The sequence below is a fragment of the Hemiscyllium ocellatum genome, chromosome 13 (assembly GCF_020745735.1).
Source record: "Hemiscyllium ocellatum isolate sHemOce1 chromosome 13, sHemOce1.pat.X.cur, whole genome shotgun sequence".
NCBI lineage: Eukaryota > Metazoa > Chordata > Chondrichthyes > Orectolobiformes > Hemiscylliidae > Hemiscyllium > Hemiscyllium ocellatum.
In genome coordinates, this window is record NC_083413.1 from 32,339,293 (window position 1) to 32,365,197 (window position 25,905).

At 40.2% G+C, this 25,905-nt stretch overlaps 1 protein-coding gene across 3 annotated transcripts in view; it reads right to left on the reverse strand.

The window, feature by feature from the left end:
- rubcn (rubicon autophagy regulator) overlaps nt 1-25,905 on the reverse strand; it is a 66,317-nt gene that overhangs the window by 28,410 nt on the left and 12,002 nt on the right. For all 3 annotated transcript variants that reach the window (XM_060834711.1, XM_060834710.1, XM_060834712.1), the window contains exons 4-10: nt 21,392-21,539; nt 20,232-20,338; nt 16,283-16,442; nt 12,550-13,080; nt 6,064-6,159; nt 5,191-5,306; nt 3,408-3,612 (exon numbers count right to left, since the gene is read on the reverse strand). In XM_060834711.1, coding sequence (XP_060690694.1) covers nt 3,408-3,612; nt 5,191-5,306; nt 6,064-6,159; nt 12,550-13,080; nt 16,283-16,442; nt 20,232-20,338; nt 21,392-21,539 — 1,363 coding nt within the window. The remainder of the gene's footprint in view (nt 1-3,407; nt 3,613-5,190; nt 5,307-6,063; nt 6,160-12,549; nt 13,081-16,282; nt 16,443-20,231; nt 20,339-21,391; nt 21,540-25,905) is intronic.

Below are 25,905 nucleotides of genomic sequence, written 5' to 3' on the forward strand. Positions count from 1 at the left end.
CATCTACAGGCTCCCTTGTATCCACAGTAAATTTCTCCTTCAAGCAATTCCAATAAATTGGTTAAACAGTATCTTTTTGCATAAAATCATGTTATTTCCAATTACATTTTAAAAAAGTGCCCAGTGTGAGTTACCTAAAAATCAATTCCACTTCTTCACTACAATATATGCCAACCAACTGGCCTACAGTTTCTGGTTTTCTGCCTCCCTCAATCTTGGATAGAGGAGGTATATTTACTCCTTTCCACTTCAGATTCTGGAAAGATTTCCTCGAGTTTTAGAAAATTGACACCAATGTAACTACAACCTCATTAGCCATCATCTTTAAGGCCCTAAGATAAATTGGGTCAGGGCTCTGTAAACCAAAATCCAGTTCTCACTCGTCAGTCTTTTAGCCACATATTCCATGCCTGAGTAAAATATCATGGGCTCAAAGTCAGATCTGGGCAAACAAAATAGGCTGAGACTTCAGTGAGATATTAAGGAAATGCTTTCTTTTGGATGAGAGATTAAGCTTAAAGATTGCAAAATAAGACAACAGACCATGGTGTGAGGGGCAAGGTATCAGTGTGGATTGTGGATTGAGGATTGGCTGACTGGCAGAAAGCAGAGTGGAGATGAAAGGGATCTTTTTCAGGATGGTAGCCAGTGAATAGTGAAAGTCCACAGGAGTCCGTGTGGGGACCACAGCCGTTGAGTTTATATATTGAAGGAACTGAGGACACAGATAGGTGCAAGGACAGATGGTGTTGAGGAAGCAGAAGGCTGCTGAAGGACTTGGACAGGTTAGGAGAGTGGGCAATGAAGTGGCAAATGGAAGACAACATGGGAGAAGTACAAGGTCATGCACTTTAGAAGAATTAGAATTAGCTTTGTCACAGACTCAAATGAGTACAGTGAAAAGTGTACAAGTTGCTGCTATAGCACCATCTTAGGTACAAAAGTCCCAAGGTATAGCTTCTTCAGTTACAGCTCTTCAAAAAACAGAAAAGTATGAATTCCAGCACAGCACATTTTAGAAATAAATTATAAAATGGATGAAGAAAGTTCAGAATAAGCCAATCTATGCTGGTGACCTAGCCTCCAGTCTGTGCCAGGTTTCACTAGACCCTGAAATTGCTCTGGAATCACAGAGACTGGCAGTCCACACTGATGCCATGCCAGGCTGAGAGACTGTCACATACCACCCGGAAGCTATCATGCCAGACAGAGAGACCTGTCTTCTAGTAAAAAGAATAGAGGTATAGAATCATTTTCTAACTGGGGAAAGATCTGTGAAAACTGAAGCACAAAAGGGACCAGGAAGGCAAATGTAATGTTAGCAATCATTTTGAGAGAACTAGAATACAAGATCTGGGATGGAATACAGGGAGAACTAGCCACTTGGATACAGAACTGGGTTGAAGGTAGAAGACAAAGGGTGGTTTTGAAGGGCTCCTTTTCAAACTGGAGGCCTGTGACCAGCGGTGTGCCACAAGGATCAGTGCTGGGTCCACTGTTTTTTGTCATTTATATAAATGATTTGGATGTGAATGTAGGAGGTATGGTTAGTAAGTTTGCAGATGACATCGCAATTGCCGGTTCGGTGGACATCAAAGAAGGTTACCTCAGAGTCCAATGGGCTGAGTGGTAGATGCAGTTTAGTTTTGATAAATGTGAGGTGCTGCAGTTTGGAAAGGCAAATCAGGGCAGGACTGACTTACTTAATGCTAAGGTCTTGGGGAGTGTTGCTGAACAAAGAGGCCTTGGAGTGCAGGTTCATAGTTCCTTAAAGTAGAGTCACAGGTCTATAGGACAGTGGAAGCAGCATTTGGTATGCTTGCCTTTATTCATCAGTGCATTGAGTATAGGAGTTGGGAGGTTATGGTGCGGCTGTACAGGACATTGGTTAGGCCATTATTGGTACAGTGTGTGAAATTCTGGTCTCCCTGCTAAAGGAAGAGTGTTCTGAAACTTGAAAGGGTTCAGAAAAGATTTACAAGGATGTAGCCACGGTTGGAGGGTTTGAGCTATAGGGAGCAGCTGAATAGACTGGGGCTTTTTCCCCTAGAGCTTTGGAGGCTGAGGGGTGACCTTATAGAGGTTGATAAATTCACGAGGGACGTAGATAGGCTGACGAGACGAGGTCTTTTGTTGAAAAGTGTGGTGCTGGAAAGCTCAGCAGGCCAGGCAGCATCCGAGGAGCATGGGAATCGACATTTCGAGCATAAGCCCTTCTTCAGGAATGAAGAAGGGCTTATGCCCGAAACATTGATTCTCCTGCTCCTCGGGTGCTGCCTGGCCTGCTGCGCTTTTCTAGCACCATACTTTTCAACTCCGGTCTCTAGCATCTGCAGTCTTCACTTCCTCTGAGATGAGGTCTTTTCCCCAGGATGGGAAAGTCCAAAGCTAGAGGACATAAGTTTAAGGTGAGAGGGGAAAGATTTAAAAGGAGATGTAAGAAGCAACTTTTTCTACAGAGGGTGGTGCATGTGGAATGAACTGCCAAAGGAAGTGGAGGAGGCTGGTACATTCACAACATTTAAAAGGATGGGTATATAAATAAGAATGTTTTATAGGCCAAATGCTAGCAAATGTAACTTGGTTTATTTAGGATATATAGTCAACGTGGAATAATTGGACCAAAGGATCAAGTTCCCTGCTGTAGATCTCTATGATTCTATAAAAACCACCTCTGAGCTTTAAGGGGCTCTTTTGTCTCTAGTTGCTCTCTTCTTAATACTCATTTAGAACCACTTTGTATTTTCCCTAACTTTATCAGCCAAGGATATTTCAAACCCCCTCTTTGCCTTCCTGATCTACCTCTTTTCTGGTGCCCCTACGCTCTTTATACTGTTAGAGAGATTCAATTGAACCCAGTTGTCTACATACAATAGGATTCTTTTTTATACTTGATTACAACCTCAATACCTTGATTCATGCACTAGTCCTCCAGTAATTTGAGTGAAATCCATCTGCAACTGGCTGACATGACAATTTGTCCTTTCAGATTCTCTAATGAGAACACATTTTACCAAAAATACCCACCTATATCTGACATGCCACCTACTTAGGAAAGAAAACTGGAAAGGACAGTTTCTTCAACATTGCAAGAAACTTAATTTCACACATTCCATGGTTCACACACATATCTTCAGCCACTTCTGTGCACATCTACAATTACTCAAAACAGAGGACCAGCAATGTTCAACTTATAAAAACAATCCCATTCAGGGGTGCAATTTTAAATATCTAGCATTTGAATGGTTTTTTTGTATTTACAAATATCGTCCTGCAATTTGTTCTGACTTAAATACAAACCAACTTGTGAATGGACTCAGGAATGGAACCTGTTCGAAACACAAGTACTGCCTATATTAAAAGGTTTATTTTTCATTAGCAGATCTTAGTTACACAGCCATACATACTATCTGACTCAGTGCTCCTCAATCCAGGCAGAAGCTTTTTCGTACGAATCTGCTGTCGGCGAATACGAATCTTCTGTTTTAGTTCTCTTATTTCTTTGTCACTATCCTCTTCATCATCATCCATGATCTGTTTCTTCATCAGATTGCACTTCATTAGTTCAATGGCAGCAATCAGTGATTCAGAGATACTGAAATGGGCGTTCTCCTAAATAAAAAAGGTTAAGTTTTTTTTATTATGAAATATTTTGTAAATACAATAGCAATGAGAAAAGGAAAGGGGATACTTATTAAAAGAATTCCCCATTCCTGAAGAGATCTCTTAAATTACTCAGGTCAGCTTAAAAAAAACTCTGGATACCTCTGTGCGAAAAAAAATAAGTGTATTCGGTCAAATGGGTCAGCTTTATGCAGGAGAAAATACAGTGGTTCTCTTTAAGTGCTCAAAACAAGCAAAGGAATTTTTTTTGAGATCCTTTCCCTCTGCCTTCCAAGAGCAAATAGTAATTTAGATCTTGTCTAAATAAATTTTGCAATTGTATTCACAAACCCTATGTCTCTGCCCTTCAATGAAAACAAACTTTGAAATTGTATCAAAAATAATTGTTCTCAAGAAGGGTACTAGACTCAAATGTTAACCTTGTTTTCCCTCCACATATGCTGCCAGATTTGCTAAATATCTCCAGCAATTTCTGTTTAACGTGATTTATTTCCTGATTTTCAGTCAGTACAGGTGAGTTTGCACCTATTTACTTTTCCTTCATTCAATAAAAGAATACCCACATCATGGAAAAAGAAGGTCAAGCCAGCCTTAGCATTTTCTATGTTCTATGGTAATACACTTCTAAATCACACTTGAATGTTTCAACAAATGCAATTTAAGGAGCGAAGATAGAAGAATAAAAGCAAATTACTGCAGATGCTGGAATCTGATGCCGAAAGGGAAAATGCTGGAAATTCTCAGCAGGTCTGGCAGCATCTGCAAGGAGAGATAAGAGCTGACGTTTCGAGTCTAACTGACCCTTTGTCAAAGCTGATAGAAGAATGATGTTATGCAACCATCACAATTGAAATTTGAATCATACCGGTTAAACAGTTCTGAGAAAGCTTTAATACATCTGCAGAAGGAATCCTGTAACAAACATTTAGGTATCTAGTGGAACTGGTTTTTAAAAGCCACATCAACTTAAGCCAAACATAAAAAAATGAAAAGTACAAAAAAAAACAAATGTCTAATAGCAAAAAGGATTTTAGCGTACCAATCCTAATCCAATCTTTTTCAGAAATTACAACAAAATTCCAATAGTCTGTTTAGCATCAAGTAAACTGGTTAGAGAAGGAAGTGACAGATGGTTCTATTCTCAGTCAGTTTTTGCAATGGACGTATTAATTTTTTAAATCATCACATTATTGCCAGAGAAAATCTGTAAACGTGTGTACCCATTAGATCAAAGCAGAAAGGAACACTGCACTGTCCAAACTGTGACATTTGTGGTCTGAGTGTGCTTATCTTGAGAGAAATAAAGTTTTACAAACAATTGTCATGGTGTTGATGAGACAAAAATGAAACAGAGCTTTTGAAATGCAAAATCAAAACTAACCAAGAATAAACAGTGGTCATCAGGAATTTCCATAAACCCGAATTTTTAAGAGCAGCTAATAGCAACTTTAACCTTATTAAAAACTTGCAATGCACAAAAAATGTGAAGAAAAATAAAGAGAACAAATTCAACATGCAGAGCAAACCTTCACATCTTTGTTACTGAGGAAGGAAACATCAATATACCTTTTCCAAGTCTGCACAACTTCCGAAGTCCTGTTCTGATAAATAGCTGATCAGAGACTGGCCCTGTGATGGTCGGCGAAACATTCCATCAGAACGGTGTGCGTAACGGGTACCCTCTAGAACAAATTAAACCAAAACTGTAAGAACAAGTTGAATTATTCAGGGCTACAAACCTGAAGACATCTGACATAGTTCACCAGGACTTATTACACCTCTCAAGGTGTTGCATTATCAAGTAATACTGAACGTTAAAATCTCAGTAAATTCTGTAATACTGAAGCATAAGCTATGGTAAATAGAGCAGGTAATGTGAGCAATCTTAAATTATATAAATTCTATTCAGACCTAAATTGCAGATTTTTAAATACAAATATCTAAAATGTCTGAATAGGCCAATTAATCATAACTTGCTTAAAGACATTAAGTGTTTATCATTTGTTAATGAAAGGTTATAAAAGTTTCCTATTCTGAATTTAACAGAATTTTTACTGATTTACCCAAAAATGTCAACTAATTAGCTGACTGGCTGCTAGCAGGTTTTCTGCTATTACCAATATGGACCAGGAAGTCCTGTTGACCAAAAAATAGGTATCTTCAGAATGGAGGAGACCAGAGCAAGGGAAGGGAGGGCAATCTAGAGAAAAAGGAGATATCGAGAGAGAAGCAAGGCAGGGATAGAACATTGACACAGCACCAACCCAGTGCCCGCCACACCACTTCTCGGGAGAAGAAAATTCCCTGCTTTGAAAATTCTGGGGCTCAAACCTCAACCTAATAAATCCTATGTTAGAAACAAAGATCCAAGGCAAAATAATTTAGTATGCAACTTGAAACAGCAAAAGACAGGTAAACAGATTTGGAAATGGCATTTACCAGCTTCCATATAGGGAGAGATAGGAGAACTGATCTGACAACTCTGAGTTGTGAAAGGACCATTTTCCTTCAGGTTTCTTACTCCCAGGTGTGACTCTAAAAGAGGAGATCCAGTTAGCCAGACATTCATTTATTTTAGCGACTAAATCACTTCATTTTACTGCAAGCTTTATTTCCCTTGAAGTGTCAGTTAATCTGTAATACCACATTGCTACCCTGGGAAAGAATAAGTTAGTTAGAACATACTTACATTATAGCATTAAATTTATCAGAAACATGCTTTAAAACAAATGGAGCTTTTTAAAAACAGTATTTTTTATTCGAATTATCTGCTTGACATTGGAAATTGGTTTCAATAAACCAAAACAGGACAGAAAAAAATATCAATACTTGGAAAAACAAATACTGAAACTGAAAGCAACATGCAAGACAGTTTAAAATTAGGGAAAAAAACAAAGCGCACAATCATATGAAATGTAAGTGAAGCAGAGAAGTGGTGTCACTGGTCAGGCTAAGTCAGCATCAACCAATATCGGTGTTTACAAGAGTTAGGTTCTGCAATTAGTGTTACATTATCACAGCCTAGGAGTCCAATGTTGTTAGCCTTTCTGCTTCATGCTTTTTAAACACTGAAGCATTTAAATCCTTTCCAAGGGCTTTCACTCAGTGTTTTCAGTAGATTCAAGCTGATTTTATTAGATCAGAGGATAAGAACATGGAGCTTGAACAACTTAAAATGAATCAATTCAAGACCACATTTTTGGGACTGTCGTCATCTTTCCATAATTAACAATAAAGCCTCATCAAGGTATTTAATTTAGCAATTATTCTGATGTTTTTAATTTAGTTCTGAAGGTCTTCACAGAAACACAATCAGATTAAACATCTGATCACTAAAATTTTAATATAAATAATTTCAGGAGGCAATCAACTAAAGCTGTGCATCAAGAAATTCCTGTTTGACAGCCATATCTCGGAGTTCTAATCATACCCAATTAATCAACACCTTAAAAAAAGAGCTAAAAGAAATGTTATAACCTGTTTATAAGGAATAGGTCTACAACATGGCAGGCTGTGTGTTGCCAAGGGTTGCAGTTTGCGTTACTAATATTCTGAAATTCATGCACAAACAAGAACCTAAGTGCACTGTGCAGCATTTGCAAATCATTTTTCCAATCATTGACAGGCCAGCATTGAAAAGTCAGGCACTGATCCATGATTCAGAAAATTAGCAGTTCTGGTTGTTTAGTGGTCACTTTTAAGCATCGCGAGCAGCCTCAGAACCACAACCTCAACAAAATTTGTTTCAGCACTCCTGTAGCATTTGAAATTAGTGGAGTATTTAAAATAATAAAACAAAAGTGGGTGGCCAGTATGTAATGACCCAATTACATGATTACCTCATCTTTTAATGAGGGTCATAAAGTATCTCTTTTCAAAAAAGCTTGCAAAAATGCCTCAAATTATGCCATCATTAATATTCCAAAAAGCTGAAACTGATAATAGAAGTTTGTACATGATTCTTCACCTAAATTTATCACATGGTAAGTCACACAAAGGCGAAGCAAATCAGGCCATTTCTTTGCTCAAGGAACCAAGAAACTGCAAAACATATCGTTTGAAATTGATCAGAAAGCTGAATTTCATCAGCACAATTAAAACAAACACTTAACTCCGATATCTTTCAATTGTGGATTATACAGACCAGAATATAGACCGTGTAATCTAAATGTATATTTAACAATATTATTACAAGCAAATTTTTCCATAACAAAAATGGTCAATCATCTGAATGAAAAAAGGGCAGTTCTCATTTGGATCACTAAACTATACTGACATATCTATGTACTTAATTTAAAAAAAAGAGATTTTGAGCTAAACGATAAACATTAAAAACTTAAAAAGGTGCATGGGGAAATTTTATTGGTTGAAGCAACTTGAAACGTAGACTACCAACCAGTCCCATTTCTGCACTTTACAAAATGATAAAGCTGACACTGATGTTATCATTAATTATAGTGAAGACTGCATGCTGCTGCTTCATGAAAGTGAAACTTATGACAGCTATTTTCAAACCTTCCACTGGGTCCTCTACTATAATAGTGATTTTCCGGAGGTCCCCTTGAGAAAGCCGAAGAATAAAAATTGGGAAAATGAAAGATTACAAACATTAGGATTAGAGAACAGCGCCAAATATATGATCACTTTGCTTTGTTCAGTGCCTCCGCCCCACCTTTCCTGAGCTAATGCCATAATATTGTACAAAATGCACATTCGTATCTTAGCTAACTTGCCAACAGCGTGAATAAGCTGCAAATAATCACCTCTAATATGCAAAGACAGCCTTGTCAAGTTTCTTTTCCCTCTTCTAAATGGTCAACACTGCAAAACTGGCTTCCATAGCCAGTACAAGACTTGAAAAATTAGTCACAATATACAACCACTGTTTCAACCTAGCTGGCTCATTATATATTTTGCATGATAGATGTTCAATGTTTTGTAAAAATAGTAACTAAAGATAAATAAACAAATGTCTTTGCTTAGTTACTTTCTATACAAGATTCTTGACTGGAGAAAGATTTTTCAGCATTTAAAACATCCATTAAAAACCTCTTTAAATCATGAATTAACACTCCGATTACATTTATTAATGGGTGTCAATGAATGTAGTCTATTCCTAATATTTCGGAGGCATAATATTTACATAACTGGTCTGGTATAGTTTCTATACAATGCTAACCCCCCCAGATGTTGATAGTGTGGGATAAAACAATGGTAATTCCATTTCACATCAAGGTGCAATTGCTGAACCTCTATGATAGAAAGTGTCTTTATTTGGTAATTGTGTGGCACAAATGTGACTTGTCATTTATCTGCCTAAGCTCAATGTTGCCTTGCTGTATTTGGCAGTGGACTGCTACAAATAGTAGTCACAAATGGTGCAGAACATTGGTGATTGCACAAACATCTCCACTTTTGTCCTTTTGACAGAAGGAAGATCATTGATGAGGCAGTTGAAGGTGGATGAGCCTAGGTCACTGTCCTGAGTAGCTCCTCTAGACATGCCCTGAGCCTGAAGTGATTGCAGTGGTTGTTTCATTGTGCTAGGCGTAAGTCCAGAGGAGTGCTCTCCCAATTCCCAAAAACTCAATTATTGCTAGGGTACCCTCATGCCATAGTTTTCCCTTGACATCATAATTTAATAGTCACATTCATCTCTCCACTGAAGTTCACTTCTTTGGTCCATGTTCAGACCAAGTCTCTACAAAATTCAGAAGAACACACTTGACAGAAGGCAAACCAAGTGTATATGAGAAGGTTATTATCGGCTAAGTGCCATTTGATAGGGCTATCGTTGACTCCTTACAGTTCTCTGCTGAATAGTCACAGTAGACGGAGGGATAGTAGTTTATCAGGTTGGATATGTTCTATTTGTGAACAAGACTCACCACAGCAGTTAATCATAATGAGGTAGATGGAATTGTTTGAATTGGAGTGGGATAGCAGATGGCTAGTTCTGGAATACAAGTCTTGAAAACTATGACCAGGATACTGCCTGACTCCATAGCTTTTTCAGTATCCAGTGCTGTCATTTCAATGATATTGTTTGAGATGAACACTGACATCTGTGGTGCTTGGGACTGACCTCAGAAGGAGGCTGAAACAGAAGTTCATGTGATATTTCTGGCTGAAGAGATATATGAAATGGTAAGCCTGTACTGTCATACTAATATGCTGTGGTTCCCCCATCATTCAGAGTAAGGATATTTCTGGAGCTTCCTACTAATGATCCATCACTAATTTTGACTGCATATGGCTGCAGGCAAGGCTGTGGTTAGCTACTGCCTCACAGGGCCAGGCACCCAGGTTCGATTGCACCCGCAGGTGACTATATGGAGCTTGCACATAGTGTCTCCGTGTCTCCTTAGGTTTCCTCCCACAGTCCAAAAGATGTGCAGGTTAGGTGGACTGGCCATGATAAATTGCCCCATAGTCTCTAGAAATGTGCAGGCTAGGTGGATTAGACATGGGAAAAGCAGGTTTACAGGGATAGGGTGTGGGCCTGCATGGGATACTCTTCAAGAATGTGTGGACTCAGTGGACCAAATGGCCTGCTTCCACACTGCAGAGATTCTACGATGACTGTAGAACTTGCTTTGTTCACTGGCTGCGGAATCGCTTAGCCTTTAACACTTGCTGAAGATGAGGCCTGACATGCAAATAGTCTTGTATTGTAGCCTCATCAGAACAAAGAACAAAAAAAATTTACAGCTCAGGAACAGGCCCTTGGGCCCTCCAAGCCTGAGCCGATCCAAATCCACTGTCTAAACCTGTCACCCAACTCCTAAGCATCTGCATCCCTCTGCTCCCCACCTACTCATGCATTTGCCCAGATGTATCTCAAATGAATCTACCAGGTTGACATCTTTTTTCGGTCCATCTTGTACTGCTCCTGGAAGTGCTCTGATCTCTTAAGTGAGCCAATGTTAATCCCCTGGTATGGTGTTGATGCTAGAATGAGGGATGTGAGAGGCCATGAGGTTGCAGATTGTGGTCAAACATAATTATGTTGCTGAAAAGCCACTATACTTCATGAATGTCCATTGAGTTTATAAATTTGTTAAACATTTACCCATTCAGCACAATGGTGGCACCACACAAGATATTGGGAGAATTCTCATTGAGAAGATGAGGCTTCGACACCACATACACGATGATAATCACTCCTAACAATACTGTCATTCCGGAAATACAGGCAGATTGGTGAAGGGAGGTCAAGTCGGTTATTCAATTTTTTTTTGTTTCCTCATCACCTTCCACAGGGACCAATTGGTAGCTATGTCTGTTAGGACACAACCAACTTAATCAGCATTTGTGCTACACTGCCAATTATGGCAACAGCCATTGAACATTCTCTGCCTGTGCCATCTTCAGTGAGCCCAAGCTGTGTCCATCCTAGAAAGTGGATTTGTTTTGTGCTCTCTTGTGGAGACAGGTTGTTAGTGACAAACAAGTGGTTTTGTGTCCATGCTTGACTTCATAACATATATGACATATGACCTCACAGACTTGAGGGGTCAAATATGTCAAGATCTCGCAGATCAACTGTCTGCTCAACTGTATACACCTGCATTGCCATGTCAGTGAGACAACACAATCAAGGACTGCGATAGTGGTGTCTGGATGCAAGGTATGATTCAGAGATTGACTGCCAGTGAAACAGCTCCAACTAATTTTGGCATAAGTCCCCAAATGTTAATTCAGAGAACTTGGCAGGGTTGAAAACGCCATTTGTGGCATTGTTGCTTCCAGTCCTTTGTCGAAGTTGGGTGGTCAACCCGATTTCATTTCTTTATTAGACTCTGTCAAAAGTTAGACACAATTGAGTGTTTTTCTAGGCTAGGCCAGGGAGTACTTAAGAGTCAATAATGTTGCTGTGGATCTGGAGTCTCATGTAGGCCAGATCAAGGGAGGATGGTAGGATTTTCTTGCTTTAAAAAAAGGACAGTGAACCATTACAATAGTTTAATGGCAACCATTAGACTAACTTTTAAATTGAGAACATTATTAGACATCTACTCAGAGTAGTAAGGGTATGGAATGCTTTGCCTGCAATGGTAGTAGATTCACCAAGTTGAACTGCATTTAAGTTGTCATTGGACAGGCATATGGATGTACATGGAATAGTGTAGGTGGGATGGGCTTCAGATTAGTATGACAGGGCGACACAACATCGAGGGCCGAAGGACCTGTACTGCGCTGTAATTTTCAAATGTTTTATGTTCTGTGTGTTATGGCAGTATGCAAATCCCTGACCCCAAGGATTAGCCTTGGTCTTTGCATAACCAGCCCGGAGCAAAGCTGCACCATCACCTCCCCAGCGAATTGAAACCAAGCAATACATCCTCAGGCCTCCATCAAACAAACACCAAGTTTCAACTGACAGGTGTTTCATTCTTTTTGGCATCTTCCAAATCAGTCATCTTTTGATTAGTTCTGGAGATAAACTTCTAGAAAACTAATTAAAATAAAGTTTATTTCCATCTTCAAAGCTATTCCCCCCTTTCTGAAAGTGGCTTCTCAGATTCCTTTAAGATGTCACCTTTAAAGAGTTTATAGAGGAAATGTTCACAGGTTTATCAACCACAAGAACAACCGGCATTTCTCCTGTCCTATATTCACCTGCTACTCTCATACTTTAACTGAGGAGATCATTATGAGTAGAAGCTCTGACTTCGCTTCAACTGCTCATAAGCATAAAGGCTTAGTGTTAGGCAGAATTTCATCCCCTTTCAAACAGATGATAGTTACAGGCCAAAGACCAAAACGTTCTACAGTTATTCACACCAGCATGATTCATCGACAGATTTACCGATTATTACATTTTTCACCTCCTTGTTGACTGCAAATGAAAATTCTACTCATTATACCTTGCACCAAACAAATCTTGATCTACGTAATTCATTGAATTAAAATTCATTGTACCTGATGTCTTTGCTGTTGCTATACCAGTATCAGAATGGGATCGACTATGGCTCTTCTTGAAACTAGCCTGTCGTTCCAGATTCTGGGTCTCGGAAAAGCTGGAACGCCTTGGAAGATTCAGCAGAGATTCACTACAGCCAACAGTGATTTTAGGAACTTGCCAGGCAGAAGGAACTAGTGTCTGAGAACCGCCAGAACAAGAGGAACTGCTATGACTGCACTGGCTTGAACTGCGATCTCTCCGTCCCAGATTTCCAATTGCCAGATACTCTGGTCCATCGTCCATTTCACTTGATCCCTCATCCTGTACTTCAGCTGAAGAATCCTCACTATGGCTAACTGGGGTACTAATAGTTGTCTCACTGACTGGAGAAAATGGTTCCATAGAAGGGATGTCGTGAAACTGGTGGATGCCAGAGTATTGATCCAATGCCGGTTTATCCGTTGAATCTGGAACAAATGTCAAGTTAGCCCTCTTCTTTAATGCTTGCCGAGTGTTATTGATATTACTGAAATCCTGAGGTGCATCACCTATTAAATGACAGAGAAAAAGAAAAAAAAGCATTAGCAATTGCACTTTTTCACAAATTTTAATGTACCAAAGGCTGCAATACAGACAGTTGTGCATGAATCACAATAAGTTGGTTTGCAGGTGCAGCTGGTAATTAAGACCAACAGAATATTGTCCTTCATTGCTGTAGAATGGTGTTTAAAAATAGGGAGGTTATAGTACAGCTGTATACAATGCTAGTGAGGCCTCACCAGGAGTACTGTATACAGTTTTGGTCTGTGCTGGAGGGGGTGCAGAGGAGGTGTGCTAGGTGAATTCCAGAATTAGGGTGGGTTGGCTTGTGAGGAGAGACTGAGTAGACACCAACTATACTCATTTGAATTTAGACGACTGACAGGGTATCTTACTGAAACATATAACATTATGAAGGTATTAGATAAAATAGAAGGAGGGAGACTGTTTCCAGTGGCAGGTGAAACTAGAACTGGGGGACGTAAAACTGAGTTGAAAAACTTCTTCACCCAAAGGATTGTGAATCTGTGGAATTCCCTGCCCAGTAAAGTAGTTGAAGCTACCTCAATGTTTTTAAGATAAAGATAGATGGATTTTTGAACAGTAAGAGAATTAAGGGTTATGGTGAGCGAGTAGGTAAATGGAGCTGAGTTCATGAAAAGATCAGCCATGTACTTATTGAATGGCGGAGCAGGCTCAAAAGGCCAGATGCTGGATTAGTGATGCTGGAAGAGCACAGTAGTTCAGGCAGCATCTGAGGAGCAGCAAAATCGACATTTTGGGCAAAAGCCCTTCATCAGGACTAAAGGCAGAGAGCCTGAAGGATGGAGAGATAAGCTAGAGGGGGGTGGGGAGAAAGTAGCATAGAGTACAACAGGTGAGTGGGGGAGGGGATGAAGGTGATAGGTCAAGGAGGAGGGTGGAGTTGATAGGTGGAAAAGAAGATAGGACAAGTCATGGAGGCAGTGCTGAGCTGGAAGTTTGGAACTGGGGTGAGGTGGAGGAAGGGGAAATGAGGAAGCTGTTGAAGTCCACGTTGATGCCCTAGGGTTGAAGTGTTCTGAGGCGGAAGATGAGGCGTTCTTCCTCCAGGTGTCTGGTGGTGAGGGAACAGCGGTGGAGACGGCCCAGGACCTCCATGCCCTCGGCAGAGTGGGAAGGAGAGTTGAAATGTTGGGCCACAGGGCGGTGTGTTTGATTGGTGCAGGTGTCCCAGAGATGTTCCCTAAAGCACTTTGCTAGGAGGTGTCCAGTCTTCCCAATGTCAAGGAGACCACATCGGGAGCAACGGATACAATAAATGATATTGATGGATGCGCAGCTAAAACTTTGATGGATGTGGAAGGCTCCTTTAGGGCCTTGGATAGAGGTGAAGGAGGTGGTGTGGACACAGGTTTTGCAATTCCTGCAGTGGCAGGGGAAAGTGCCAGGATGGCAGCGTGGGTTGTAGGGGCGTGTGGACCTGACCAGGTAGTCACGGAGGGAAGAGTCTTTACGGAAGGCAGAAAGGGATGGGGAGGGAAATATATCCCTGGTGGTGGGGTCTTTTTGGAGGTGGCAGAAATGTCAGCTGATGATTTGGTTTATGCGAAGGTTGGTAGGGTGGAAGGTGAGCACCAGGGGCGTTCTGTCCTTTCTACGGTTGGAGGTGTAGGGTCTGAGGGCGGAGGTGTGGAATGTGGACGAGATGCATTGGAGTGCATCTTTAACCACATGGGAAGGGAAATTGTGATCTCTAAAGAAGGAGGCCATCTGGTGTGTTCTGTGGTGGAACTGGTCCTCCTGGGAGCAGACACAGCAGAGGCGGAGGAATACGGGATGGCATTTTTGGAAGAGGTAGGGTAGGAAGAGGTGTAATCCAAGTAGCTGTGGGAGTCAGTGGGTTTGTAAAGAAATGTCAGTGTCAAGTCGGTCGTCATTAATGGAGATGGAGGTGTCCAGGAAGGGGAGGGAGGTGTCAGAGATGGCCCAGGTAAATTTAAGGTCAGGGTGGAATGTGTTGGTCAAGTTGATGAATTGCTTAACCTCCTCACAGGAGCGCGAGGTGGCACCAATGCAGTCCTCAATGTAGCGGAGGAAGAGGTGGGGAGTAGTGCTGGTGTAATTACAGAAGATCAACTGTTCTACGTAGCCAACGTAGGCCAGATGGCCTACTCCCAATTCTCATGTTCTTATGTTATGCTCAGTTCATAATTGTAAAGACAATACAATCATTTGTCTGATCCATATTAACTTTCATTGATTAAAGCAAAGATCCGCAAAGAACTCAATAAGACTAGCATATAGAAAGCGAGCATAAGGGGGAGTTACATGAATATTCATTATGCTTATTTTTGACTTTTGTCCAAACACTCGTTTTTATAGCTCATTATTATTCGATCACTTTACAAAGTATAAACTTTACTCTCGTGGCAATACTTATTTTGAATTCCTTTTCTCTGCCTGCTGCTTCCAGCTGACAGAAGAAAAGGATCGCGAGAAACCCACCGTTGAGACACGGTGGCTCAGTGGTTAGTACTGCTGCCTCAAAGCACCAAATTCCCAGGTTCGATTTGGGTGACTGTCTGTGTGGGTTTCCTCCGGGTGCTCCGGATTCCTCCCACTGTCCAAAAATGTGCAGGTCAGGTGAATTGGCCATGCTAAATTGCCCACAGTGTTAGGTGCATTAGTCAGAGGGAAATGGGTCTGGGTGGGTTACTCTGAGGACCAGTTGGACCGAAGGGCCTGTTTCCACACTGTAGGGAGTCTAATCTAATCTAGACCAATATATAGATCAAGGGCCGAGATCAATGACGTTTGGGCCATTATTTACATACATTACACTTGTAATTAAGCCTAAAGAGTTAAACTTTTAAGCCTGAGGATTTTGGAAAAACATGACCAACTATTCTTAAGACTTCAAGAACATTAGAGGAAAAAGTAACAAAACAGGTTTTAAAAAACTTTGGCAAGAGGTACAGACTGACACATACAAGGGAATGAATAAATCAAGCATCAAACAAAATAATCAGCTGAAAACTCCGATTGCTGAATATAATTACCTGATTAACAATATTCAAAAAGATTTGAGATAGGGGAAACATTTTACCTAATTTTCTGGAAGTGTTCTAGATTATGCTCAAGTTTTTTCTACAAAAAAACTCTTACATCTAACATCCTGGGAAGGGAAGGAAAATGTCTAAAAATAAAGATGTTTAAAATTACCCTTACCCAAAACATGCAAATTGGTAGAATGAGCCAAGAGGTTGGTATATGAGGTTGTATGCCTTTTCTGCCACTCCCCAACAGAGGGCAAACACTTGGTTCCAGGAAGAGCAGTCAGACTTTGGCTTTTCACCATTGGTAAGGAGGAATTGCACTTCCTTGCAAACTAGACATCATAAAAATATTAAGACGACAAATATAGCAGATTACGGCAAATCTTCCAGAGCTTTAAAAAATGTGTTTAATTTGATCGATTCAAGTTGTTATAAATAAGCTAATTCATGATTGGTTCCTTAAAATAACACTATTGAAAGACAGTTAAGCTTATACCTACTGCATGTTCAACCACTGATTTTAGCCACATGCTTCCTCGCAGTTGGCTTTGTCAGAGGTTTGACTCCTCACAGAAAACACTTTTGCGTAAATATGACCAAAGGTTTAGATGAAATACAAAGCTTGCTTCCAATTTACGACATTTTGGAAATTGAACTCTGTACTCCAACCATTTTCACAGAAACTTTCAGCACAGGATGCCTGTGGTCTGTGCTAACACTTGGAAAGACCAGTCATTTTTATTCTTACATTCTGATCTTTTTGTTCCTTGTCCTTAATATCAGCATCGTCATTTATCCTTTGAAAATTCATTGAGAAATTTATAGAATCAGATTCTACCACTTTTCTTGACAAGGTTCCTCATCCTACAACATACCGCAAAACAGAATTTTCTTCTCCCTTTAAGATGTTTTGACAACTATGTAAAACTATGCTCTCTGCCAGAGGAAATACTTTTTTCATCATCTGCTCTGTCAAAGCATCTCATTGTCTTGAAAGTGTAAGACCGTAAGACATCGGAACAGAATTAAGCCAGCCTATCAAGTCTACTCCACCAGTCAATCCTGGCTGATAAATCTCCCAACTTTGTTTTCCCACTTTCTGCCTATAAACGCTTGATCCCCAAGAACCTACCTTAATCTTAAATTTAATCAATGACCTGGCCTTCACAACCTTCTGTGACAATGAATTCCACAGATGCATAACTCTCTGGCTGAAGAGGTTTCTCCTATCTCCATTCTAAAAGGTCTACCCTTTACTCTAAGGTTATACCCTTACGTCCTAGTCTCTTCTACCAATGGAGACATCTTTCCAACATCCACTCTGTCCAGGCCATTCAGTACTCTATGTTTTAATTAGAACACCCCCTCATCCTTCTAAACTCCATCGAGTATAAACCCAGAGTCCTCAAATATTCCTCATATGTTAAACCTGTCATTCCTGGGACCATTCTTGTGAACTCCTCTGAACACACTCGAGGGCCAGTACCTCCTTCCAAAGGTTTGGGGCCCAAAACTGCATACAATACTCCAAATGTGGTCTGACCATCTGGCAGGCAAGTTACTACTTGCAACTGAAGTTCCTCATCCTTGGTAAACATCCTCTTTATGCTCTCTAAGCTTTTAGTGCTTAAAAAAGTGTATTGTGGACAATTCTAAGATCTAATTCAGTGATTTTTCTTTCCAATTGTTTTTTGTTGGAAATAAAAAAAAAGGATGAGGACATTCCTGGATAGGCCAGCATTTGTTGCCCATCCCTAATTGCCAGAGGGCAGTGCTGTGGGTCAGGAGTCACATGTGGGCCAAACAAGGATGGCAGTTTCCCTCCCTAAAGGGCATTAACCAGACAGGTTTTTCCAACAACTGACAAAGGACTCACGGTCATTGTTAGATTCAATTTTTGATTTTTTGTGAATTCAAATTCCATCATCTGCCATGGCAGGATTCAAACCCAGGTCCCCAGAATATTACCTGGGTGTCTGAATTAGTATTCTAGCGATAAAGCCATTTGGCCATTGCTTGAACAGTTTTGGTCTTAACATTTAGAAGATGCATTCAGAACATAGACCTGGGAACTAAAATGTTCTAATTTAAACAATTATTCTTGCATACAGCACAATGAGACCAAAATGCAACAACAGGTGCTCGAGGCACATATTATCATCTTATTATTGAAACTTACAAAACACTGACAGGCCTGAACAGAGTGGACTTGGAGAAATTGTTTCTGCTAATAGATCAGACTCGAACCCAAGAGCACAGCCTCAGAATGAAGGGATGACCTTATAGAACTGAGATGTGAAGGAATTTCTTCAGAGTGGTGAATCTGTAGAACTTATTGCCACAGAAGGCTGTGGAGGCTAAGTCTTTCAGTATGTTTAAAACAGCCGTAGATAGTAAGGGGATCAAGGATTTCAGGAAGAAGGCAGGAGAATAGAATGGAGAGCATATCAGACCTAATCAACTGGTGCAGCAGACATTATGGGCCAAATGGCCTAACTCTACTCAAACTTGTTACAGTTTAATGGTCTTCACAAAAACAACTGGATTAACCTGATGCAATCAGCTTACTCAAATATCTTTCAGATTCTCATAGCACAATATTCATGATCTGGTTACAGGATTTAATTATGCAAACCAGCTTGTCTACCCACAAACAAGAGGTGCATTAAGCATCAACAGACTGAAGTCAGTAACGTGTACATGTCGATGCTCACTGCAACATATTCACGATCATGAAGCAATATTTTTTTAAATGAAATTTGACAGTGCATTGAGGTTTCACCCAAAACGTACTCATTTTTGTAATGACGCACAGCAATATGCTACGTAACCAAGTAACTCCACAGCCAGGTGATTTCCAGATGGGTATTTCAATCAAAAAAACTGTACTGGTTTAACAAGCATTATTGGGTGAAAGTGGATATGCAAGTAAAACCAACACTTCAGGTCTCAATAGTTGCTGGAAAACCACCACTAAATTTTTACTCTTCCAGCAAATGTTCAACTTCTGTACTATTACTGATGATACAAGATAAAGGGCATATGCGTTAAAATTCTTCAAGGAAGAATAACTTGATTACTTGAACTCTCCATAACATTACACAGTGACAACAATGCATACCATCTACAAAATGCACTGCAGTGACTTGCAGGTTCATTCAACAATAGCCTCCAAAGCCTTTATCTCTAGAATGGAGAGGGATAAGTGTAGCAGATGCAAGGGAACCACCACTTGCAAACTCCCCTTCAAAACAACATTCCATTCTGACTGCGTTATATCACAGTTTCTGCATTGTTGTTTGGTGAAAATCCTATGACAGCTATCCAAACAGTATTATGAGTGTCACCAGTAGTTCAAGCAAGCAGATTACCAATTCCTCCACAGCAATAAATTATGGTCTAGCTAGTAAGACCATATCCCACGATCTGACTAAAAAAAAAATCAGATGAAAAAACGGTAGAAAATAACAATCCTTATCCCTGCCTCTGTAGCCCCTCCCTCCAATTTTGAAGTCTCTCAACATTTCTCTGCATTTACTAAGCTAAAAGGTCACACCAATTTCCTCACAATGAGGGCATTTCAGGGAGTCAAGTTTTACAGAGCAAGGAATACAGCACAAGCCGAATTCTATTAAGGGACAGCAGGAAAACCAAAAGGATGTGCTTGAGTGTCTGAAAGTCTCAGCAAGCCATGCTGCATAGGGGCTACAAAAAGAGTCAGCACACCGTCTAACAAGAAATATAAGACAGGCTTCTGATGTTCAAATGACATACCTTCTTGTGTCATTAACATCGTGACAACTATGAAATTAATAAAATTAATAGCCTCACAGGGAAAATCAAAATGACAATGAACCACTTAAACAGCTAAAACCCATTCCAATACCATTCAATGTCTTCTGCAAAAGAGAAGGTTGAGGATGCACCATCAAATAAATCCAGAATTTGAGGAGAAAAAAAATAAATACATAAACTACTGAGTATAGAACCAGCTCTGTGGCCTGAATAAATGAGCCTGGGGTCAAAGTCAGTTTGTTTAAGAAATATTATTTAAACGTTTAAGACAACATTTTAACCTGTCCATACAATTAATTGTTTTCTAAGGAAAAAGCCTGTCTTACCACAGATGTGTCAATCTGAGCTAACACCTTAGGATTATTCTGTTCCACAGCCTCCAAACATTGGAACATAGCAGTCACATGGGGATTGCTCAACAGAAAAGCAGTATCTGTAAGAGATAAACAGCCTGTAATGATTTTCTTTTCTAGGTGGAAAGTTATGGCAAAAGACATCTGTCAACAGGTCTTCTCTACACTGAGCAATCTGTTTAACAACTCATTTCTCTGATGACATTTAGTTTCAAGTCCTGTTTCATGTGATTTTATTTTTGAGTACAGTCAACAATCTGCATATTTTTAAATTTAGTAGCCTAATACACTTCAAAAAACTTTAAGCTATTTTCACTTATTATATCAGCTGGTATGAACATTTATTTCAAAATCTATAATGAAGAATGACTACAGCTACTGTTCATTTTTTGTAGACTTTGAATTTTAAAAGTCATTTTTAAAAGCAACCCCAAAATGTAATCTCAAAATGCAATTGACAAAGACGATTCCTACTGTCTTGAAGTAATGTTAGCACTCTGCAACTTTATAGTAGCAATTTTCCTTTCTTATAGGCAAATCACTTCATTGCTCATGTCCATTGCACCACTGGTACACTCTCTCCTAAAACTTGTCCTATCACATCAGCATTTCAAGTACAGAAATATGCTATGTAATCAAGAAACATTTTGGTCAATTTTCTCTTTAAACTTGGAACTCCCAGTACATAGCCAGCAACCTTGATTTAACAGTGTGAACATGTCAATATAAGTTCAACAGACTTTCATATTATAATTGATTCCAACTGACGATTTTTGGTACTTGTATGGTGTGCTAGTCAAGAAATTTTGGCCCTAAAGTTTGATTTCCGTGCAAATTAAAATTGAATAAACATCCCTTGAAGGCTCCATTTTCTCAACCAAGATGTCCTGCTATTGTTATTCATCACAATAGTGTCCAAATTGTGAGCATTAGCCTTTTGTCTTTACAATTAATACTTGTTTCCCAACTGCAGATAATTACACCTACGCATCCAATGTATGGATTAGAGGTGGAGAACCTGAAGCCTCAAACTCTCAATTCAACTAGGTATGTTGATGATCTATTGTGATAGTATGGAAGTTAGATTCAAATCTACAACATTATAATTTAAAGTACATTAAGTCACACTGTACCTTTGTAAAATTTCCTCGTGTATTCACAGTCACTGAGCAATGACCTTAGCTGTGATGAGAGGCAGTGGAACTGTAGGCTGTGATGGAGCCAATATTGCGCTTTTTGTGGATTACTCTTTGGGATAGATTGCACATCACTCTCCATAATCTGAAGGGAAAAACAAGAAAAACGTATTTACCAATTATAAGAATCGTGTGCTTCAGTTTATTTTACCCTTAAATCAAATACCTTGACCCTGTTTGGAAAAACAGGGGTCGTGATTCACAGCGATGTGGATCTCCCTTTCTTTTCTAATTTGAGTGGCTTTAAAAATTCAACATCAACATCGTCTAGTTCATACTTCTGGATTTACACTGCCTTCTGTCCAATTCCTTTTTTCCCTCATTATGCCCAAAATAAAGCATACACCTATCTCTTTCCTTTAAGTGAAAAAAAAGGCTATTTGCTCTTTTGATTTCCACATCTTATTAGTGTTCCATTCTTCAGATTTGGTCTTTACTTTCTCCAATACTGGAGAAAGATCTGAATTAGTCTTCAATTACAGGTAAACAAGTGTGAATAGTCAATTGTGCTTCAGAACTGGCACAGCCCCACCATCTCAACTGAAACAAAGTGCAAGTGGCAATAAAATGAAGATAGAGAAACAAGAATTAGAGAGGGATATTTATTTATAGATGCACTTGACAATTGGGTAGTTGTTTCCTTCTCTCAAACTCAAAAACTGCACATTTTTAAACTGGCTTCTACCAGGTTTTCCCTTCATCACTGCTGTTCAAATTACTGTTTTGTTATTTGTCCCACTTTCATAACCAAAATTGCTTGAAGTCACTCATGTTATGGAGCAAACGTTGAACCCCTCTTAATTAAAACCAAACATCCAGAAAAACTCATCTCGTAATCTGTTAAAGTGTAAGTGAGTGAGAGAGAACTCCAAAATTCCATTATTTAAAGCAAAATTTATTTTTTCTAACTAATAGTGAATGTCAAGCAAAAACTACTCAGAAATCCAAGACCCCCCACTTTTCTTAACCATTTACCATCTGATCCCAATTCTAAAATAATATACTGTTCCAATAACACACTGATGAACCAATACATGAACTTAATTTTAAGACCACACAGTCTGTCTTTTCCAGTGTTTTCACTCTTCTGGTTGGTGATCTCCCTGGGTCACTTTTTTTTTACTGCGAGTATGTTTCACATGAAAAATGTACCTTTGTTAGAGTGTGGTTTCTAATTTCTTTGAGAGCTAGAAAACAGATGGGCAGTTGCTCTCTGGCTCTAAGTGGTTGCAGTCTCTTTCCCTCCAATTTTCAAAATACCAGGTTTATATGCCACCCAATACATTAAATTCTAGTACGTTGATTGGTTTCAGGTGTCAAAACAAGAAAATTCAAATTCCTTTGGCTTTTGGTATCCTGGGCATAATTTAAACTAATTGGTTAAATTCAAATTGTTGTCAAAACAACCACAACTCGGGTATCCATTTAACAGCCAATTGCTATTTGAAACAGCCTGAACTTTAGCTGTACTTTAAATTCAGAAAAGCACTTTATATCTTAAAGTGACTATACATGCTTTCAACTTCATAACGCTCCATGAATAATGCAATACCAGACAGAAGAAATGAGGAAGTGTATTTAAGGACTAGATTGGGTTGGGATATCTGGTTGGACTGTCCAACTGGACGAGTTGGACCGAAGGGTCTGTTTCCACGCTGTACATCTCTATTACACAACGAACTAAGATTTCAAATACAAAACTTAAATCATCGTTTACTGGGCAGTGCTCCCCGCAGACTTATGCGCTTTGAAAACTTAGGCAAACTAGATCAGGCACTTCAGAAGTACCACCAACACTGCCTTTGCAAGACCCTCCAGATCTGGTGGCAAGAAAGGCGATCAGTCCTCGAGTGTTAATTTGGACAATCACTTCTCAAAAGTTGAAATGGGTCCTGGTCCTCGAGAATTGGGGCAGTCTCCTGGCTACGGTAGTGGTGGCTGCAGTATTGGCAGTGATGAAGTGGCTTTGGCAGAGGTAACGTTCTGGGTTTAGTCAGCGATAGCTGCATCAGCATGCTTCTTCCTTAGTGTTACGGCCTCAGGGACAGCCTTGGCTGCTGTTGAGTGTAGTGATGTTCTGTAGTCACGTCAGAAATCAAGAAACCATGAATAGAACAAAAATGAAATTTGTCCTTGGTGTAATTTGTTTTGATAACTTACGTGATGAAGGCGGCACTGGCTTATGGCACCTTATACTACTGTATTTTCATAAATACATGTAACAATAAACTACTACTACAAACAGCAGTAGCCTCTCAAGAGACACTGGCATCTTGTCGAGTGTCAGAGCACTTTTTCAGGTGGCTCTGTGGCTCAGTGTTTAGCACTGCTGCCTCGCACCACCAGGGTCCCAGATTCGAATCCAGCCTCAGGTGACTGTGTGGAGTTTGCACATTCTCCTTGCGTCCACTTGGGTTTTCTCGGGGTTTCCTCCCACAGTCCAAAGATGTGCAGGTCAGATGAATTGCCATGCTAAATTGTCCATAATGTTAGGTATTTAAAGTCTGGTTGAAGATTTGTAGCTCGGGTGCCCGTTGTTGTGGTTCTGTTCGCCGAGCTGGAAGTTTTTGCTGCAAACGTTTCGTTCCCTGGCTAGGGAACATCATCAGTGCTATTGGAGCCTCCTGTGAAGCGCTGCTTTGATGTTTCTTCCGGTATTTATAGTGGTTTGTTCTTGCCGCTTCCGGGTGTCAGTTTCAGCTGTAGTAGTTTGTATGTGGGGTCCAGGTCGATGTGTCTGTTGATGGATCTTCTTGCCGTTTCCGGGTGTCAGTTTCAGCTGTAGTGGTTTGTATATGGGGTCCAGGTCTATGTGTCTGTTAATGGAGTTTGTGGATGAATGCCATGCCTCTAGGAATTCCCTGGCTGTTCTCTGTCTGGCTTGTCCTATGATGGTAGTGTTTTCCCAGTCAAATTCATGTTCCTGGTTGTCTGAGTGTATGGCTACTAGGGATAGCTGGTCGTGTCGTTTTGTGGCTAGCTGATGTTCATGGATGCGGATTGTTAGCTGTCTTCCTGTTTGTCCTATATAGTGTTTTGTGCAGTCCTTGCATGGTATTTTGTAAACGACGTTAGTTTGGCTCGTGCTGGCTATTGGGTCCTTTGTTCTAGTGAGTTGTTGTCTGAGTGTGGAAGTTGGCTTGTGTGCTGTTATGATTCTTAAGGGTCGTAGTAGTCTGGCTGTCAGTTCTGAGATGCTCCTGACGTATGGTAGTGTGGCTAGTCCTTTTGGTTGTGGCATGTCCTCGTTCCGTGGTCTATCTCTTAGGCATCTGGTGATAAAGTTGCGTGGGTATCCGTTTTTGGCGAATACCTTGTATAGGTGTTCCTCTTCCTCTTTTCGCAGTTCTGGTGTACTGCAGTGTGTTGTGGCTCTTTTGAATAGTGTCCTGATGCAGCTTCGTTTGTGTGTGTTGGGGTGGTTACTTTCATAGTTTAGGACTTGGTCTGTGTGTGTTGGTTTCCTGTGTACCCTTGTGGTGAATTCTCCGTTGGGTGTTCTCTCTACTAACACGTCTAGGAATGGGAGTTGGCTATCCTTTTCCTCTTCTCTCGTGAATCGTATTCCTGTGAGTGTGGCGTTGATGATTCGGTGTGTTTTTTCTATTTCTGTGTTTTTGATGATTACAAAGGTGTCATCGACGTATCTGATCCAGAGTTTGGGTTGCATTTGTGGTAGGGCTGTATGTTCTAACCTTTGCATAACTGCCTCTGCTATGAGTCCCGAGATGGGTGATCCCATGGGTGTTCCGTTGATTTGTTCGTATATCTGATTGTTGAATGTAAAGTGTGTGGTGGGGCACAGGTCCAGCAGTTTAAGTATGCCGTCCTTGTTGATAGGTTCGGCCTCCTGTGTTCTGTTATGTATGTCCAGTAGGTTGGCTATTGTTTCTCTGGCTAGGGTTTTGTCAATTGATGTGAACAGTGCCGTCACGTCGAATGATACCATGGTTTCTTCTTTGTCTATGTGTGTATTCCTGATGATGTCCAAGAATTCCTGTGTTGATTGTATGGAGTGTTTGGATCCGCTGACTAGGTGTTTCAGTTTTTGTTGTAGTTCTTTGGCCAGTTTGTATGCTGGTGTCCCTGATAGTGATACTATGGGTCTGAGTGGGATGTCTGGTTTGTGTACTTTGGGTAGTCCGTAGAATCTGGGGGTGTTGTTGCTTTCAGGTTTCATTCTTTGCTGGTCCGCTTTGGTTATCTGTCCATTTTTTTGCAGATTCCTTAGTGTGTTGATTATTCTATTGGTGAGTTGTGGTGTGGGGTCGGAATCCTTCATTTGGTAGGTGTTGGTATCTGCGAGTAGTTGTTGTGCTTTATTGATGTAGTCTGATTTATCTAAGATGACCGTCATTCTGCCTTTATCTGCCGGTAGTATGATTATGTTCTTGTCATTTTTCAGTGCTTCCCTCTCCTTGGTGTTGAGGTTATGTGTATGTCGTTTTCTT